The following is a 19,056-nucleotide window of genomic DNA, read 5'->3' on the forward strand; positions in this document are numbered from 1 at the left end:
GTTTGATCTATCCATCGGAAGAGGCAGCGCCGAAATTGCGAAACTGTGCAACAAATGCATGGTGTTCGGACCCCCTTGATTGGTGCGTCTATGGCGATTAGAGGGGTTTGGAATGCTACCAGCCACCCGCTCTGAACTTGGTGGAAAATGCTGAGTTTGATGCGTCGGGCTCGGAATGGATGCGAGCATCATCCATCCCGTTTCGGCCCCTCGCTGTGCAGTTGAGGCCACGATAGTAAAAAAAAAGTATCCTTGGGATCCCGTTTCTTCTATCTGTGACCAGGAGCACTGAGATGCGAATTAGGATGTCACCTTGTTGACCACCTTGTTGAACAAGAACTCAGACCATTCTTTCTCGATGATGCCGCTCAATCCGCGAGTGACGTGTTTTCTATGCGGTCTGTGTCGTTGAGTTGATTCACAAGTCTCAATTTACCCCTATTACATCTTCTGCAGCTGGCCTTGGAGACTGGAGAGCGGTCGAGGATGGATTTCAACGAGAAAGTTGTCGTTTAGAGAGGGCCTCCCTAAAAAGACTCAGTCCCCCCTGTTCATTTCCTCGCCCTGCCACCTATATCATTGGAAAGAGCATAAATTATATAGTTGATTTGGTAATTTTGGTGCGAATCGGAGGGGAAAATTTTCGCTTCGATTTGGCTGGGCGTGCATTAGGGCTGAGTCTTTTTAGGGAGAAACTGACTTTGCCAGTCCCGTGTCGCCCGTGTCGAGGATCTGTCGGCCCATCTTCAACTGGGACATGTAATACCAACTGGTATCTATGTATTGCAGTTGGTGCGACGGTTACTGTATGTGACCACAGAACCCGGCAGGTGCCAGACCGCCCGCGCCGGACGGGCATGGTCCAATCTTCCCCTGCCTAGACATGATTTCACCCTTTTTGACCGGAAAAAACACATAACTACATTGAATGACATGGGATGCACATAGAATTGAACACAAAACACGGAAAATTACAGTGGTAGCGTGTTGCTTCGAGAAAGGTTTGTCAGGTCGCTGAGCGCCGGCCTTGACGATGCAGGTTGGAGGTCTACACGCGCCAATTTGACATTATGTCCATCTTGCTTCGTAGTACTACGCGTTGGCATGCGATAGCGTCGGATTTCTTGGAGTTCGGTGGAGCTCAGCTGATAATCGACTTGAACAACATCGCTCGAGTCTGATGTGACCGTGGTGAAGACGGGCGCGACGTTTTCATCGTCATCTTCCTGGCGACGCTTGCGGGCGGCTTGAGGTTGACGCTGGACATCGCTGGGGTCCTCCTGGTTGTCGTTGTGGCCGATGGCAGCGGAAGCCATTTCGGACGACGCTTGATTCTCGTCGTCATCGTCGTCAGACTCGCTTTCCTCCTCGCTGGCTGATTGATCCAAGTCGACAGTGTCGTTCGCCATCGATTGCGAAGCGAGAATGGGCCTAGGCCTGCTGACGCGCCGAGGAACGAGAGGTGTGGAAGCGGTCGCCGCTGGCTCAAGACTTAGAAGAGTGGGTCGCTTGAGACGGTTCTTGAAAAATGTCGCGCGGTCACGTACGAGCTTGGTATGCTGCAGGCGAGCAGCAGCTAGCTTGTTTCGGGTCTCCGCGGCAGTTGCCGATTCGATGTCCTGCTCGACCTCTTCTCCCAGAGCAGCCAGCTGAGTCTCCAGAGCAAGAATTGTCTCCGCAAGTGTCAAGATGCGTGAGTCAAGGTCTTTTAGCGTGCGGAGGAAGATGGGCCGTTGCCGATTGTACTCTTCTTTCAGAGGTTCGAGCTGCTTCCTCTTCTCTTGCAACTCCTGCCGCTTAAGCTGGGCATCCCTATTCTCCGGCGTAAGCGGGGATCGAGCGGTCGAGTTCATAGAAACGCGCATGGAGCTGTTGCCAATGCTCCTGGACCGCAGGGGCCTGGGTGGGGCCCGAAGGACTTCTTGCACCGAAAGTTCGACCTCGAGATTTCGATGCAAATCAGCTACCGCTGCATCGTGCACCCTCTTTTGCTGTAGAGCTCTCGGAGTGCAACCAATGGTTACCAGGGCGGCATCGGCAATCTGACGGACACGGTACAACGCCGAATACCGAGCATCCGGGGTCGGGGGTGGCTCGGGAATGTGCAGCGAGGGGGTCGTAGACACGGCAACGTCAGCGACGGAAGGCAACGCTAGGGTCTTGTGCTTTTCCGTGTCCAGCGGATAGATACCAGTTTGGCGAAACCCAGATCGGATCAAGTTGGATCGGTCGTCAATTTCGTTCCACGCCCGAATGGCCCCGTGAAGCTTGATGTTCACGTCGATGAGTGGCGAGTCTTCATCCAAAAGCGACTGCACGTGAGTCTCGAGCAAGTTCTTGTACCAGGCAAAGACGGTGACGTCGAGCGGCTGCAAGTGAGTCGACGTGTGCGATGGAAGGATCGCAACCAGGATGTTGTTGCTCACCGCGAGGTCAATCAACCCGACAGTGAACTTGTGACACGAGCTGCCATCCATCACCAATAGAACGGGGGTGGTGGTAGCTCGCTCCTTGACGACCTCGACGAAATCTCGAAACCACTTGTCGAAGATTTCCTCGTTGATGAAGCCGGACTCGGACTGGTGAATCAACTCCTCGTCCAGGCCCTCGGTGCACCTGTGAGGTAGAGTGGGCCGTGGATGCGCGACAATGAAGTGGGGCGCAACAGGAGCGGTGCCATCAGCACAAACAGTAAACAGACCAGTAACATGCGGTCCCATCGTAATGGTTCGGCCAGATCGCCGACTGACACGCTTGACACCAACAGCAGCCAGGGCACGCTTCTTTTTACGACCCACAGAGCAATCCGACTCGTCCATGTTGAAAATATTGGCCGGCGTAGCGAAAAGAGTCGGGTAAAGATTGCTGTACTCCGCCAGTAGCGCGAACAAACTGCCGAGCTTCTTTTCACTCAAAGCAGCCACTCGAAGTGTTTCCAACACGCTGCTACTGCGCCAGCCAATCTGTGAGCTGTGACGGGCGACAAAATCATTGACCCACTTGTCGGAAACTTTGTCGTGCTCAAATTGACGTCTTTCCACGCCGTCCGGCCTCGGCACCTTCGAGGCTGCAAGCACATATCGAGTGAATTCCGTTTTGCTCAGAGAGACAGCTCCTAAGCAGCACCGCTTGACAAACTCGACGAGCTCTTGCTCCTCGGGGACGGTGAACACGTAGCCTTGTCCCTGGATGGGATCCTCGCGCAGAACGTCAGCCAACTCATCTAAGGTCATTCCAGGAATGTCAGGAGCGAGGTTGGCGTGGGCCTTGATGCAGCGGGCGATCATGGACTGCGATCGACCCAGCGCATGGGCGATTTGGCGGGTCGTCCAGATTCGCTCGGCGGAGGCTCCCGGAGCTCCGCCGACATCCGTAGTGGATAGGAACGGGTCAAAATAGTATAGTTTGAGGGCGGTGGCCTTCGTCAGGAGCCTCTGGCGGAAGGGAGACGCGGTCGCAATCTGGGCGAGGCCGACCTCAAGTTGCTCCTGCGCCCGTCTGACCATGTCTTCCTTGTAGCTGGAATGAGTGTTCATTGATATTCGAAGACGGCGGCGGGGTGGGAGGAATACAAGCCGAGATAATCGGGTTTGAGTCTTTTTAGGGTGGGGGCGCAATGGTTTTTGGACTGAGTCTTTTTAGGGAGGCCCTCTCTACCGACAAACTTCGCTTGCCTCTTGGTCAAGAGTCAAGGCAGTGATTCTGCTTGCTTTGGTTTACAGCAGCTTGGTTCTGCTTGCTTTGGTTTACAGCAGCTTGGTTCTGAAACTCGCACCTTTCGTTTCAAAGACTCGGTGTGTTTCAAGTAACTTCCGAAACGATGAACTCGGATTTTTCGGTTGAAGGGTGCTTCTGCAACTTCCTCGAGGTCCGCCGCAAGTCAGCCAGCCTCGTCCAGCTCATGAGTGGCGTCCTAGTCATACTGGTACGCTGCACCGATCGACCCGAGGCCGTACGTTTCACCATCGCATTTTGGGCACCTTCATTCCGCTGCTGAAATTCAACCCAACCGTGGACTCTTGATGCTTGTCGGTTTGCCGATATAGTGCTGCACAAAACCAACATTATTGCAACTTCCCAGGTCAGTCACTATATTTTTCTTTTGCTCTGAACGAAATGGCAATGAACGGAGACGACAAGAAGATTTACAACTTGGTGCAAGAGCACAAGCCATCGTACGAAACGCTGCACCTCGGCAACGAAGACACGATCAAGGAAGGCCTCCTCACCAAGATTGGCGGCCGACCAAAGACCATCCAAGTCTGGGAGAAGCGCCACTTTGCCGTCAAGGGCAACTTTGCCTACTACTTTTCAAACAAGCAGGTAACAGGAGCGAGAAGTTGCGCGGCTTTTTTGGCAGCCAGCAAGCAGAGCGGGGGGGGGGGCAATCCTGGCTGGTGCTGGCCTCGCCGAAAGCCATCTGTCGTCTTCCAATGGTGGTGGCGATGCTTGGAGCACGGCGACTGGGCCTGCAGCAGAACGGGAGCACAGGGCAGCGCTTTTGTGCGGTTTACAGGATAACAGTGAGCGAGAACGACGAGCGGCCCAACTTCCCCTCAACCGTCTCAATGTCCAGATGCACGGCATGTGTTCTCTGTGCTTGATGGGGGCAGGGGAGGGGGCAGGCAGAGGTTGGCGCGCTTTGGAGGGGTGACTCGACAAAAACAAATGAAAAATAGCACAACGAACGGTTTTTGAGTATCAACCTTGCAGCTAAACACCAGCCGCTCTTACCCTCGGCTCAGTGTGTGAGTCAAGACTTTGGTACATGCTTTTGCAACTTTTAGTGTTATTTTTTATTTTTTATTATTATTTTTGTTTGCATGGAGGTGGGACTTTGATCGTTGTTGCTGCCGCACCACTCGGCACCCTCCATCATGCATGCTGCTGATCATCCATGCTGCTGATGAACTTTATCATCGCTGCTCGGGATCTGTTTGACACTTTTGACGCGACTCATCCATTTTCGGTTTTTTTTGGGCTTTTTTTTTTTCGGCTTTGTTTGTTTGTTTGTGACTCACATCTCCACCACTTTGGGTTGCAACTGTGAATACCACCTAGCCGGTCACGATTGAGCCATGCAAGGGCGTCATTTATCTGAAAGGTGCAACAATCTCCAAGGCTGAGGTTGGCTTTAAAAAGTTCGTCATCAAGATTGAGCCGACTGTCGCGCGCAAGCCAGGCTGGGACTTGGACGAGACCTCCTGGTTCCATCTCTGCTGCAAGGACGAGCAGGAGCAGAGTGAATGGATTCAAGTGCTGGGCAACGTTAGCTCTGGTCATCAATGAGCTAGCAATAGGGGGAATACGTTCTTGTGTGTTTCCGAATGAGCGCACGTTTCGGCGCAGCGCAGTTGTTTAGAATGGTTGCTTCATTTGACGTGTTTCGTGTTCGTTGCGGTAGTGTATAAGGTGGAAATAGAGTTCCGTTTTTTTGTGTCTAACATCGACTGGGAGGTGGTGTGAGTGGTCGACATTGCGTTCTTGTCGGTGGATCAAAAAGAAGCAAAAACGGGTTGCTATGGAACGATGGTATTGAAACCCGAAAGCATGCGACATGCGTGTCTTGTCAACATACACTCAACATCACTCGTCAACATTCTGGGACGACGGCATCTTCAAATCGGACGTTGGAAAAATGGCTGAAAAACTCCTGCTCAGTCAACACGACTCCGTACGGTCCAGCGTGCGCAATTCGGCGCGCAAGCGGTGGACCAAGCAGCTTCTCTGGCAAAGCTTTCGAGTTGACGACGGGCGAAAAGATTGCGGACGTTGACTGGGAGGCTGGCTGCCACGCGGTTTCACTCGTGAGTGTCATGGAAAGGTACTCTGGCAGATTGTTCTCGATGCGCGTGGGATCCTGCTGGATGAGCGGCCACGACGGCCACGGGGCTTGCCATTTCCCGCCCACAAACATGTGTGAGCGATCTGAAGAGAATGTTTTCAGAAACTCAGAGGCGGCTACGACCCGATAACGCCTGCAAAGTGAAGTGGTGAACAAGAAAATAGGCGCATCGTAAGGTACATTCGTGAGCCACTCGTATCAGGTACAAACGTATGCGAGGCGAAGGAACGTGCCTGTGAAAGCTGGAAAGACTGTTGAAGCTGTCTCTCAACGCCTCGTCCGCGTAGCTCCGAAACAAACAAGGGAACCCCAGTGTCGTGTCCAAGTCATAAACCATGACGCCAGAGGGCGCTGGAAGAACGAGAACGACGTGATAGTCCCAGACGACCGGACACCCCGGTTGGCTGAGTCTCTGGCACCAAATCGGCGTCTGCACAAAGTGGCGCACCATGGCGTGTACGAAAGCAAGGTATGTGAGACAAGCAACTTAAATTGAAAGACTTGAGCTCTGACAACCAAACAGCAGTGCACACCTTGCGTGAAGGATTGGAAATGAAGACCACACTTGCTTGCTCGATAAAATTGTTGACCGTGTGCGAGGCCCTCATGTTTTGCTCCCATGCCGTCTGCGAGGCGTGCAGACAAAGGTGGTACACATTTTCCTCACTAAATCACAAGGGGGGGTATCATCACCGCAGCATTAGAAGATTTGACGGGACGACCAATTTGCAAAAAAAAAAAAAAAGACCGCGAGGACTCACCACCAGCACGAAGCGTAAGGCGCAAACTTGCGATCCAGCACATTGTTCACGTCTAGGAGAGGCACCTGTGCAGACTCGGTATTCTGCGAAAACGGAGTCCAGTCCGCTTGATGCGCGAACGCTGCTGGATTGGGCGACCCGCACTGCTCCATCAACACGGGTGCCTCGGGGTCTGCATCTGCCCTTGGAAAGTCAAACCGTCCGAGATCGGAAGCTGATGGCGATCTCGATTTTTCATTCAAGACTAACCGGGTTGACTTGAGCCGCACGGCGGGTTTTGAGAGCTTCTGGACTGTGTTGCTAGCGCCTGGCCCGCCTGTCTTCGATCGGACATTGAGGTACTGAAACAGTTTTGACCTGCCAGGATAGCGCTCAATCAGCAACAAATCATTGCTCTCACTCCAACAAGGTACAAAAAAAAAAGGAGAAAAAAAGAAGGCCAAACAAGATTTTCTGACGCACTGGTTTGACCAATTCAAGCTGCCACAGATTGTAATAAGTTCTTGTGAGCGAAAACCCACACACTCCTTCAAGACATCAATCGCAACTAGTACAACTCACTTGAGCTCGGTTAAAGGCTTATTGTTTTGAACTGCTTGCTCGATTTCAAAAGTCTCCGCGTCGCCCACTCTATTCCATGTCAAGCTGCAGCGTTCCGATGAGCACAAGCACGAGCATAAGCGCAGTTCCATGCTGGAAACACTCACTAAAGCGAGGTCAGAGTCATGTTGGCTTCAAGCGCCTTTGAAATTGCTTGCGCTCCATCCTCGCCTATTTCGTTGCGCTCCAAACTGCCGCACCCCAAAAAAAAAGTGTCAGGCAAGTCAGTGCCACTTTTGATGGTCAAACAATCTTGAACAATGTGCAAGATTCTAGCGCCGCCGACTCACTTGAGATAGGTCAACCCCGAGTTTGATTTGAGCGCATCGGCAATCGCCTGTGCGCCGACATCGCTAATTTGATTGCTGTTCAAGCTGATTCAAATGTTGAGTACCGGATTGCACCAGGGCTGGCAGCAATGTCGAAGAACAAGACCTTACTGCAAAGCATCGAGCGTTGTGTTCACTTTGAGGGCCTCTGCGATCGCGCTTGCTCCTGCATCGCCAATCTCGTTGTCGAACAACCTGTGTAACAAAGTATCAGCAACGGGTTCAACTAGTCAGCAATGAGGTGGGCGCCAATGCCAAACAACAAGAGGAGAAATTCGACTCACCGCAGACAACGCAACGACGTATTCGATTTGAGGGCTTCTGCGATAGCCTGGGCGCCTATAACGCCAATGCGATTCTGCGCCAGACTACGACCATTCATTGTCAGCGTCTTCACAGCACCGACTTTTTCAAAAAAAGTGCGTAAAGAACGCAAATTTACCCGAGCTCAGCCAAGCAGGTGTTCTGCAAAAGAGCTTGCGCAATCGCCAAAGCACCAACATCACCAATTTGTCCCCGGCGAAGGCTGAAAAGCCCGCGTGGTCAGTAACGAAACAAGAGCAACAATTGTTTGGGACATGTTCGTGTCGATGCAGTCAAACTCACTCAAGGGCTACAAGCGGCGGACATGTTTGGAGGGCCTCAGCAATCGCCTGCGCCCCAGCATCGTCAATTTGATTCTGGCTCAAACTGTCGCGTTGATTGTCAGTCACCTGCTCAGCCCAGCAACGGAATTGATGTTTGGCAACTCACCCGAGCGACTGCAGCGTGCCGTTGGACTTGAGTGCCTCGGCAATCGCCTGGACTCCTACGACGCCAATCTGATTGTCATCCAAACTATGGGACACATATTTTGGCGGAGTCAGGGAGCCAAATTTCCTTCAATTGCGAGCATTCGCGCGCAAAAGTCACAATCTCACATCAGCTCGGTCAAGGCTCGATTTGCTCGAAGCGCAGCTCCGATCGCTTGCGCACCAGCATCGCCAATCTGATTCCCACTCAACCTGCCGTCACACATCAAGGAATCAATGTAGAGTGAGCCAACCATCCAATTCGCCTGCTGCTTTTCGGTTTGAAGATTGACGAGAGGCTTACACAAGCTTGGCTAACGTCGGGTGGAACTTGAATGCTTGACTAACAGTCTGCGCCCCGAGAGTGCCGAGCTTCTTGCTAGACAGGCTGAAAAAAAGCAAGGAAGGAGGACAATGATGGTTTCAATCGTGAGTGTTCTGAATCGTGCAGCTTTTCCTGCTTCTTCCCCCCCCCCACACACACACACCTCCGGTCGATTGCTTACTTTAACGCGAGGCTCGAATTCTTGATACGGTCACTCAAGCTGTACTCTGCATCGAGTGGCGGCATTTCGCACCTGTTGAGTTGCAAAACGAGTGAATGAGCCTTTTGTCGTGCAGAATGAAGCACGAATGACGACTGCATGTTCAAACACTTGCATGCGCTCGCTCGATGCGGCGATGGCGGGAAGATGGGGCTTCATGATGCAGCAACCAGTCTCAGTCAGCAAGAAGAGCCCTGTTTAGCGCCAAAGAAATCAGATTGTCAGTAATCCTGCATGATCAACACTGTGCCACAGCATGTTTTTGCAACAACAAGAGCTTGTTTTTTGATGTTGACAGCTTTTTGGCGAATTGTTTAAGATTTTTCTGAGGATTTTCGACCCCTGTCAGCACCTTCTCAATTCTCAATGGCAAACACATACAAAATTCAATAAATAATAATAAAAAAATCAAAAAAATCAAATAAATGAACGAAACGCATCGTTTTTGCCCGGCTTCGTTTTTTCGTTGCCGTGGAGCAAAGCGAGTGCGATTCCGCACCAAGCCCTGCTTTTCCCAGCCTGCCATCTACGCTCGAAATCAGCGGCGGGAGTCTAGCAAGGCATGGTGCAGTCGCCACCGCGTCCACCTCGAAGCCGCTTCGGTCTAGTTTCTCGTCTAGCACCGAGTCTAGTTTTTAGCCCTTCGCTCTAGCTGGTTTCCTCTCTTCATCTCTCTCTGCCTCGCTCTCTGTCTGTCGCTCGAACGTCTGCTCCAATCTCGCCTCACTGCCGAACTTTCCGACCCCCCCTTTTGATGACTTTGCAAAACTGAGAATCGCGCAAAGTCCTAAACCATCACCAGCACCACCAGCGCCACCGCAAGAGGTCGCTTTGAGCCTAAAATCACCGAAAAGAGAGAGTGATGACGCTTTAGGCAAATGGGCGATGCAATGACCGCGGTCGACCCCCAATCCCACTGCTGCATAGGATAAATCATCACATACTGTATCAAAAACCCAACAGAAAACGCTGTGCTGGCTTGGGCGGCTTTGGCGGCAACGTTTGATTCTCGCGCCATGCAATCTTCTTCCTTCACTCATCCTCGTCATCTCATCACTGCTTCACTGCACACTGGTGATCTACTCTACAACGCAAACCTATTCTATTCCCAAACCTATTACTCCCAAATCCAAATCCAGTCCAACTTTTACTCTTTTTTTTTTTCTTCTTCAAAGCACTTTGAATGGACCTCATCGACTCGGACTCGGAATCCAAGCCACAGTCGCAGTCCGAGCTGCCACCGCGGACAATCAGCGACGATGAGGTGGACCGGCTTCTGCGCCTGTCGCTGCTGCTCCGTGGGCGCCGCAGCACTGAGGAGATGCTCAAGCGGCTGCCCCAAGTGCAGTCGGTCGAGGAGCTCGCTGCGGCGAACGCGCTCGACTCTGAGGCTGCGATCGCCACGCTCATCCAGCTCTATCCAGCTGCAGAGACAACCACCCCGCAAAAGTACTTTGAGATGTACGACCAGCTGGTCCGCTGGGCCCACCAGTCGCTCGATCTCTACAAGGTTTGGCTTTGCACAATATCAAATGCAATGGGAGATCTCGGCCCCAGTGGATCCCCCCCCCCTGCTCCTCATCTGTGGCAGACGACTTCAATAGTCTCACGCCAACAAGTCAATCGGCAACGCTCACTGTTCTCGACGGCTTGGGTTTTTTGTGTCTTGGTCTGGTAGAGCGAGCTCAAGATTGTCCTCTACCCGCTGTTCGTCCATTGCTACTTGGACTTGCTCGAACACAACCATATTGACGAAGGTATGTTTGTAAAAATGAAGGCACGAAAAGGTTTGACGTTCCAAACGATCTGCAATGCTCACCTTCGTTTACTTTGTTGATTTTTTTTTTTTGAAAGCCAAAAAGTTCTTTGGCATCCACCGTGGACTCTTCGAAGCCCAGGCTTTCCATATGGCCCGCCTTGAGATGCTGAGCACACCGCAACAGGTGCTCGACAGCGAGGTGGGCACCTTGTTCCGACGAAACAAGTACACGATGCGATTATCTGCCTACTCGTTCGACTTGCTGATTGCCTTCCTCCACGAAACGCGATCCATGCTGCTGATTGGCCTGATCAACCACTACATTAACATTTCAGTGTTTTTCGGCTCTCCGCTGCAGCCCATAGAGGCCGAGGCTGCCGCCGGTGTGGTCGACGACCCTTCAAACCGCCTGCCTCTTCGCGTCACGGGCGCGGGCGGCGTTTTGGGGTCGAGCCTCGGACCTGCGACCGGCAGCGGACCGTCAGTGATGGTTTCGGCAATTAATGAGCGAAAGGTGCTCTGGGGCACCCTCCCCGATATCCACGAAGTTGAGCTTCTAGTGGACGACGCGGCGTTTCCAGTCCGCCGTCGAGGGCCACCCACCACAGCCGCTCCAATCATCCCCATGCAAGCACCAGCCGCGGGCGAGGTGCCAAACTCGAGCTTTACCATTCCTGGCACGGCTGTGTCCCACCGCGCCCCGCAGGATGAGGAAGGACGCCCGCTGCGACCAGACCGCGAGCGCATTCCTCTTCCACGCGTCAAAGACTCAGACCTCCACGCACGCATCCACACTCTCCGCGAGACGCGACAGCGCGTTGCCCTCGGTGGCACCGGAGCGCTTCCGACGACTGCGTTCTACACAATGCTCAACGCCAACCGCGAAGTCAACTGCATCAACTTTTCGGAAGACACCGAGCTCATGGCGGCTGGATTTTCCGACTCGCACGTTCAAGTTTGGAATCTTCGCGGCGACAAATTCCTCCCATTGAAGTCGGGCGCCGATCTCGACGCCGTCCCGGACGTCAGCAGCATTACCATTGACGACCTGGTTGATCGTTCGCCGGCCGCGATGCTTGCTGCCTCCGAAACGCGCAGCTTGATGGGCCATTCGGGCGCTGTCTACTCGACAGACTTTTCCACTGACAATCGATTGCTTCTTTCCGCCTCGCAAGACAGCACCGTACGACTCTGGTCGCTCGAAACCATGTCCAATCTTGTCGTGTACCGTGGTCACCTGTCGCCCGTCTGGTCTGTGTCGTTCGCCTCGGTCGGACACTACTTTGCGAGCGCCTCTCACGATCGCACGGCACGGCTCTGGAGTTGCGAGGAGATTTATCCCCTGCGCATTTTCGCTGGCCATGAGAGCGATGTTGATGTGAGTAGTTTTTGTTTTTTGGTTGGGGGGGGGTTTTTTTTTCGGGGATCCGTGTTGTACTCATGCGGCGTTTTGGTATTGGGTTGCCTTTTATTTTTTTGTCATTCTCAGGTCGTCAAGTTCCACCCGAACTGCAACTATGTCGCCACCGGCTCAAGCGATCGAACAGTCCGACTGTGGGACGTGCAGTCTGGCGAGTGCGTGCGCTTGTTCACGGGCCACACTGGCGCCGTCATGTCGCTTGCCATCTCTCCTGACGGCAAGTACATTGCCAGCAGCGGAGTCGACAAGACTGTCATTTTGTGGGATCTTGGCTCTGGGCGCCGAGTTTCTACCTTTTCTGGCCACGCGAATGTTGTTTATTCGCTCGATTTTTCAATTGAGGTAAGGGTTTTTGGTTTGTTTGGGTTTTGTTTTTTGAAACTCGCGATCATTCTTTGTACGCTGCGCTGCATCTTATTCTGTTCGTTGTTCATTGCTTGTGTCACTTCAGGGATCGCTTCTTGCAAGTGGTAGCGCCGATAGCACAGTCCGCATCTGGGACGTCAAAGCTGCAGTCTCCTCAGCCGCCTCTTCCAGCAACGCAACAGCTCGCAGGCCGCCAAATGCGAAGGCCGCCATCACCTCGCCTGAGCTGCTGACCACTTACAACACCAAATCTACTCCTGTATCCTGCTTGCGATTTTCGCATCGCAACCTGTTGTTTGGCGCTGGCGTGTTCCAAGCATGATGTTAGGATAGTTAAAAAAAAAAAAAGTGTTGTTGATCTGCTTGATCTGCTTTATCTTGAAAAAATTTCGAACCAAACGCCAAAAAAATACGACACAAAGTGAAAGAATGAAAGAAAACACATAGACACACAAGCACGCACGCACGCACGCACGCACGCACGCACACACAACAAGAGTGGAAACTGAGCCATTGACGAAAAAAAAAAATCAAACAATACCCAAAAACGTCCAGCGTAAAAAACAAAGAGATGGGGATTCTTGCCGCGAGCAACAAAAATGCGACATGGCATTTAAGACGGTGCAGGTGTCGATGGCGCAGCTGGAGTCGCTGCAGGCTCGCAGTCCAGTGAGTGATTCTTGAGCAGCAGCGTGTTCGAGATGACAGTGGGGTTCTTGAGGTAGAGCTGCGCATCGCGGTCGGGGACCAGGTGCTCAAACGGAACAGAGCAGATGGCAGTAATGTTTCGCACAACCGCGGCCAGCATTTCCAGCTTTTCAAAGTTGATCAGATTGTCCGTCTCCTTCTCGTTGCCGTCGTTGATAAAGAAGAGGTCTTTGACGTACACAGCTATCGCCAAGAAGGGAGGAAATGGAGCAACGTTAGAGAGGGAGATATTGGTGAAAAGCCAACACAAAGACATGAATTCAACAAAAATCCGACGGCAGAACAGAAACTTACGCAAGACTGGAATCATGGGTGGTTTGCTTTGAAGGGCAAGTTCGCGGTAGGCCTTCATGTTTTGTGAGGGATTCATGACGCTTTCCAAGTCTGTTAGCATGGTCTTGTACTTGGCCGAGACTTGCTAAAAACGCAAATGGCGAACGCACACATGGTTAGAACCCGGCAATAATCAGAAGACCAGCCTGACACAAAAACGAAAACACGCGGCAGCGTACCTCCCAAGACTTTTTCAAGCGCTGAACTGGAGCCATCGAGAGGCCACCGACGATCGAAAACACTGTAAAGTAATTTTGCAACTCCATGCAGCTCTGGCGCATTGACGACGACGACGACGACGACGACAACAACAAAAAATCGAAAGAAGGGGGGGGAGGAGTCAAGTGTCAGCATTTCTTCAATCGTGCCAGTCATCCCAGTACAAGTAGAAAACCACCTACCTTGCCAACCAAGATGAACTTTTTAATCAGCTCGACCCGCTTTTTCAGCTCGGGTTGTGTGCAAATGACGGTCGCGACCCAGTAGCTCTCCTACAATGAGCAGCAGAGTAACAACAACATCCAAAAAGAAAAACGATTAAGTGGAATGTCAAGAGGCCCGCTCATAAAGCGAACGAAAACATACTCGGTTGAAGCGAGAAATCAGAATATTAAGGTTTGGGCACAAATCATCGACCTTGCTGGCCTGCCAGACGTAGCTGAGATACTCTACGCGATGGACTGTTTCGGGAAAACGACAAACACAATCAGTCAGTCCAGTTGCAACTTTTGTTTGTTCTGCTGCACCGCCCATATGCGTTCTTACCCTTGTTGAAAAGCTCATGATCAAACTGCAACAATAAAGAGCAAACAAATCAACAGCATGAGTAAACCACCTTCCTCGCACAGCCCTACAAACCAACAGCAACTCACCAATGTAATTTGCTCGGCAATGAACTGCGCGTCTTTGTCCATGAGCTCAGTCGAGCCCTCTTCGCTTTGGTCAACATTGTCGGCTTCGCTCGCATCAACCGACAGATCGGTCTTTTCCAGCGGAAGCATGGAAATGTGAATGCGTTCAAACCGTTGCAACTGTCATACAGAAGGGGGGAAATGAACGGATGCTGGATGAGCAACTGCTACAGGCGGAAATGCAGCTGATGGCAATGCGAGCAATGAAGGCAATGCACAAACCTGATCGGCAACACATTGCGAAAGTTCGTTGGCCTTGTCTTCCATGCCTTCTTGCTGGATGAACTCGCACAGATCGAGGAGAGAGTCGAGCAGCTCCTTGCTCTCATAAAAGTCTTGGAAGTAGCGCTCGACCCAGCGAATGATGAAATTGCAAACTCTGCAATGCCACAGACAACAATATCGGAGGAAAGGAGACGCAAGTTCAAAACGTCAGCATCTCAAAGACAAAATGCCGACACACGTTGGCTGAAAAGCACCAAGCACGTACTTCATTTGGATTGGTCGCTTCCATTGAGCATAGTAGGCGATTTCTTCGGGAATGGGATTTTCGGGCAGCGAGAGCTTGAATCGCGATAGCAACATGTAGAACAAGTCTTCGGGCTCGATGAACGAGCGGAAGGTCAACAAGATGGTATCAACGTAGTAACCGTCTACAGAATCAAGGGGGAAAATAAATGAGGACAACGCCCTCGCCAAACTTTGGGGAAAAAAAAACCTCATGCAGCTACTGCTAAAACACCGTACCGAGAGCGTTTTCGTCCGCTATCCTTTCAATCAGCTTGTGCACCTTCGCGGCCTTGATTTCGCTTCGTGTGCCGGAAACCTTGAGAACAAGGGTCACTTCGTTGCGTTCGACGAGACAAACGAGGTTGGAATCGTCTTGCTTGTCCACATCTAAAAGCGGGCGATGGGGAAAAAACAACAACAAGAGGAGACCAACGTGAGTATCAAACACTCACAAAACCCCCCCCCCCCAAAAAAAAGCAAAACGAAACAAAACAACTCCCCAACATCGCCCCTCACCTGGCCGTTGGACCAGCTCAATCTCAGAGATTTTGTGCGAAGAAACGGTCGTGCTCAGATCCACGGAAACGTCAGCGCCCGCAACGCGAAGCGCGTATTCGGACATTTTGAGATGTCGTCGAGTGCAAACATAGTTGAGCAGTTCGGCCATCTTCATGTCGTCGGCAGCCTCAACCACCGTAGAGGCGCCGCTGGGGAGCTGTACTCGCAACCGGGTGATGGTGGAATTCGGATAGAGCACTTTGATTTCGGTAATGTTGCTCATCACTCCGAGCACGCCGCCCTTCGAGTACGGTTGAAGGTTTGTCTCGGGAATACGCAGGGCAGCAAACTCCTGCGTGCTGGGAAGCGACGGACGAGACTTTGGCTTGGCGCCAATGGAGGCGTTGCGCACGCTGAGACGCCGAATGTTGCGCGAGCCTTCCGCAATTCTGCGAGCTTGGGCAAGATCGGGGCTTCGTTGCAAGTCGGTTTCAGAGGTGGCCGACGAGAGACTGACGCTGTCCGGAGAAGGACTCAGGTTGTTGCTCCCGCTCGAGCTTGGCCGGTATGGCAAGTCGCCCGACGAGTACGCGCGCAGCATCTGTTCTGAGCCGACAGGCGTGGCGAGCAGCGAGGCGGGCGACGAACCAGCATCGCTACCTCGCGGTGATCGCACACTCTTGCGGCTGAAGGCCTTAAACAAGGACAGGCGCCGTTGTGACTTTGGAGTGAGGTCGCCCGAAGAGATTGTGCCTCCAGGGGAGGACGCGCCTCCTTCCGGGCTGTACTCTCCATTCTCTGCAATCACAATGCTGTCACGGGGTACCGAGGATCCTGCCGAGATGGACGCCTTCTTTTTGCGAGCCGAGCTGCCAAACTTGGCGGCTTCCTTGGCCTTCTTTTTTTGCTTTTTGATCTCAAACAAAACTTTGAGTTCCGGCTCCTCCGACAAGGTGTACAAGACGTCCTTCTCCAAGATGATCTTTCGCGACGAGGTATCAGCGCGGTTGCCGGCAGACTCGAGCGCATCAGCGCAGACATACTCGAGCACTGCAGCGAAATACACGGTGGCTTCTTCGTCAAAGCGCTCTTGCATGACATCCGTGTACAGCTTTTCGATTGGGAAGGGGGACTTGGGCGTCAGCCAGCTGACAAAGAGCACAATTCCAAAAAAAAAATAAAGAACATGCAACAAGAAAGAGTCAGACGAGCTCGACCCCCAACATTGACGCAGTTGTGTTTCGCAAACAGAAAACGGCTGGCTCATACCGCTTTGCAGGATCCTCCGTCTTTCGGAAGCTCATGACAGCCTTGATACCGGCAGTGAAGGCCCACTTGGCCATGTTCTTGCCAAAGATGGCCTTGACCGACGCCTCGACCAAATCCGTGTTCGCCTTCACGTTTGGCGAAATCAAAGTGCAGGTGTGGTTTGCGAGTCGTGTCGCAAAGAGAATCATTTCTTCGTCCAAAAAGACGAGCGCCTCGGTGGCCATAAACATGTCGGGGCGCACGAGCATTTGCACATGCTTGAGTGCGGCCTGGAAGCTGAGCTTCTTTTCAAACACAATTTCACCGACTTCGATCAAAGGGGCCGCCATTGTCTGAGCAGGAAGCAGTGCGAAAGTATCAAGCAAAGAGTGCTACTAGAGCGTCGCCCTCTCTCTCAAGGGGTCGTCGGGGATGTGGGATGTAGTAATCGCGTGACCAGCTTTTGTCCAGCGAAACCACAGCCAGCTACGACTCGGGCAAGGACAACGAACGACGACGACGACGACAACTACGTGCTACGACTACGTGCTACTACTGCTGCTACTCGTCAGAAAAACCACGGCAAGTTGTGTCTCGTGGGAAAAAAAAAACGAGCAGGTCTGCGAGGAACAAACCAGACAAAGAGAAAAGTGAGCGGCATTGTCGTCCACTTCCAACACCCAAGACATCGATCAGAATGGTGCTTTTGGTTGGCACTTTTGCTGTCAAAATTCATATGTGGGAAGGAAAGTGCCATGGCAAGTCGTGAACGGGAGTGTTTGTTTGGGACAAGCCGGAACTCTGCAACCGACCCAATGCAATGGCAATGCCTCCCTCCCTCCCGCCCTCCCTCGCTCGCTCTCCTTCCCTCCCCGCATCGTCAAAGAAAGAGTGTGTGATGGGCGGTCGTCGTGGCCGAGTGTGCATTTGAAGGCTGGTTTCTCGAACAAAAATAATCACAAGAAGATAAAATAAAAATAAAAAAAAAACAAAAAAAAAACAAAAAAAAAACAAAAAATAATAACAAAAAATAAAAGTAGACCGCTGTTCCCTCCCCTCTGTGTTGAGAGGAGCAACCCTCCACAAACCCACCATCGCGCAACTCAGAGAACGAGGATGGCATCGAAGCGGACAAGGAAGAAGCGCAAATGCAAGAGGAGCCGAGCAGAACACAGAGAAAAAAAAAAAAAAAGAAAACAACAAATCAAAATGAAGGCGGGAACAGCGACAGACAGGCTCAACATGGGCCAACAACAACAACAACAACAACAACACAAAGTCGCACTGAGGCACAGCGTGCGTGACTGTGCTTCAACTGGGGGGGGGAGCCGGGGTTTCAGAGACGAAAAAAGTGAAGAGACGACCAAGGACGAGTGCAAGGGGATTGCTCTCTGCCCGTATCCTCGCGGACCGAGGGCATGCTTTGTTCGAACAAGCCGAGAATATGCGGGGTCGCGCTGACGGAATGCCACAGACATCGCTCATAGTTTTATCCCCCCTCCCCCAAGCTTTGTGTTCAAGTGGCTCGCTTGCACAATCCAACAATACTCAAAGAGATGAAAAGGCGCGCTCGTTTTTTTTTTTCGTTTTTTTTCAAAAAATGCACGACACTAAAGCTGTGCGAGCGAACAGCCAGCATTTTGTTGGCCGGACGCGGATTGGCGGGTGCACCGGCGCATGCAACTGAAATGCATTCACACGTCCCTGGCCCTCCGTTCCGACGACGAGAGGTCGCGGTCCAGAGCTGTGCGTTGCCACATTCGCAACACCAAAAAAAAAAAAGAAGAAAAAAGTGTGATTCTCGTTCCGCCCCATTCTGCATCGTGCTGCTCCCCCCTGTCGCTTGGGGGTGATGCAAACCACCCAAAGCCATGAACGGACGCTTGGAAGGGGTACACGAGGATGGGCAGCCACAGCTCAAAGAGAGCAGCAGAAAGCTGACATCCGCGTTCCAAAACAAAAAAAAAAAAGCAAAAAATAATAAAAATAAAAATAAAAAATAAAAAGTTGTGCTAACAATGCACAAAAACCGCGCTTTTTCTCGCTGTTGTGCCCCCGTCCATCGCCGACGCTGGGGGGTCCAACCCGCGGCATGACAAATCACAGGCAAGCTACAGGAATGGCATTTGGTGATTTGTGCGTGGCGGTTGAGGCACCGGTGGGGAGAACAGGGAGAACGAAGGGGAAGGGGGAAAAATTAAAAATTTAAAATAAAATAAAATAATAATAAAAAATAAAAAACCTGAAAAGCAAAAAAAAAAAAAAAAAAAAAAAAAAAAAAAATCTTGGGTTTGTTTGAGTACTTTACAATGAAAAATGAAGTGAAACAAAACTGAGCTGCTTTTTGTTTTGTTTGTGTTTGTCTGAGTTTGGTTTGATTCGTTGGATTGTTTTCGGTCAAGAATGAATAAACGTTGTCTCTCTCGCAGCAC

General features: G+C 51.8%; 5 protein-coding genes across 5 annotated transcripts; 2 read left to right on the forward strand and 3 right to left on the reverse strand.

Annotated features, from left to right (window-relative positions):
* Positions 1–971: 971 nt before the first annotated feature.
* On the reverse strand, positions 972–3,536 carry CAOG_08584 (hypothetical protein; the record flags this gene model as incomplete). Its single annotated transcript, XM_011271882.1, has 1 exon — positions 972–3,536. One exon carries the CDS (start codon positions 3,534–3,536, stop codon positions 972–974), a length of 2,565 nt encoding a protein of 854 aa, XP_011270184.1.
* Positions 3,537–4,095: 559 nt separating this feature from the next.
* On the forward strand, positions 4,096–5,446 carry CAOG_02155 (hypothetical protein). The gene is made up of 2 exons (XM_004348855.2): positions 4,096–4,323; positions 5,062–5,446. Exons 1-2 carry the CDS (start codon positions 4,117–4,119, stop codon positions 5,287–5,289), a joined length of 435 nt encoding a protein of 144 aa, XP_004348905.1. The 5' UTR covers positions 4,096–4,116; the 3' UTR covers positions 5,290–5,446.
* A 70-nt stretch (positions 5,447–5,516) lies between these two features.
* CAOG_02156 (hypothetical protein) lies at positions 5,517–9,714 on the reverse strand. The gene is made up of 18 exons (XM_004348856.2): positions 9,671–9,714; positions 8,987–9,065; positions 8,833–8,904; positions 8,631–8,714; positions 8,456–8,539; positions 8,289–8,372; positions 8,142–8,225; positions 7,978–8,061; positions 7,820–7,903; positions 7,647–7,730; positions 7,497–7,580; positions 7,314–7,397; positions 7,168–7,251; positions 7,069–7,086; positions 6,607–6,963; positions 6,379–6,511; positions 6,079–6,275; positions 5,517–5,978 (listed from the first exon to the last, which is right to left on the reverse strand). The coding sequence occupies exons 2-18, from the start codon at positions 9,028–9,030 to the stop codon at positions 5,594–5,596; spliced, it is 2,046 nt and encodes a 681-aa protein (XP_004348906.2). The 5' UTR covers positions 9,031–9,065; positions 9,671–9,714; the 3' UTR covers positions 5,517–5,593.
* A 301-nt stretch (positions 9,715–10,015) lies between these two features.
* On the forward strand, positions 10,016–12,821 carry CAOG_02157 (TBP-associated factor 5). The gene is made up of 5 exons (XM_004348857.2): positions 10,016–10,381; positions 10,550–10,628; positions 10,726–12,008; positions 12,120–12,392; positions 12,502–12,821. Exons 1-5 carry the CDS (start codon positions 10,055–10,057, stop codon positions 12,736–12,738), a joined length of 2,199 nt encoding a protein of 732 aa, XP_004348907.1. The 5' UTR covers positions 10,016–10,054; the 3' UTR covers positions 12,739–12,821.
* CAOG_02158 (hypothetical protein) lies at positions 12,777–18,952 on the reverse strand. The gene is made up of 13 exons (XM_004348858.2): positions 18,933–18,952; positions 16,646–17,244; positions 15,395–16,524; positions 15,116–15,265; positions 14,859–15,021; positions 14,591–14,747; positions 14,330–14,488; positions 14,223–14,247; positions 14,043–14,137; positions 13,859–13,948; positions 13,637–13,729; positions 13,419–13,542; positions 12,777–13,307 (listed from the first exon to the last, which is right to left on the reverse strand). Exons 2-13 carry the CDS (start codon positions 16,972–16,974, stop codon positions 13,030–13,032), a joined length of 2,793 nt encoding a protein of 930 aa, XP_004348908.1. The 5' UTR covers positions 16,975–17,244; positions 18,933–18,952; the 3' UTR covers positions 12,777–13,029.
* Between the last annotated feature and the right edge of the window lie 104 nt (positions 18,953–19,056).

The sequence above is a fragment of the Capsaspora owczarzaki genome (assembly GCF_000151315.2).
Source record: "Capsaspora owczarzaki ATCC 30864 unplaced genomic scaffold supercont2.3, whole genome shotgun sequence".
NCBI lineage: Eukaryota > Filasterea > Ministeriida > Capsasporidae > Capsaspora > Capsaspora owczarzaki.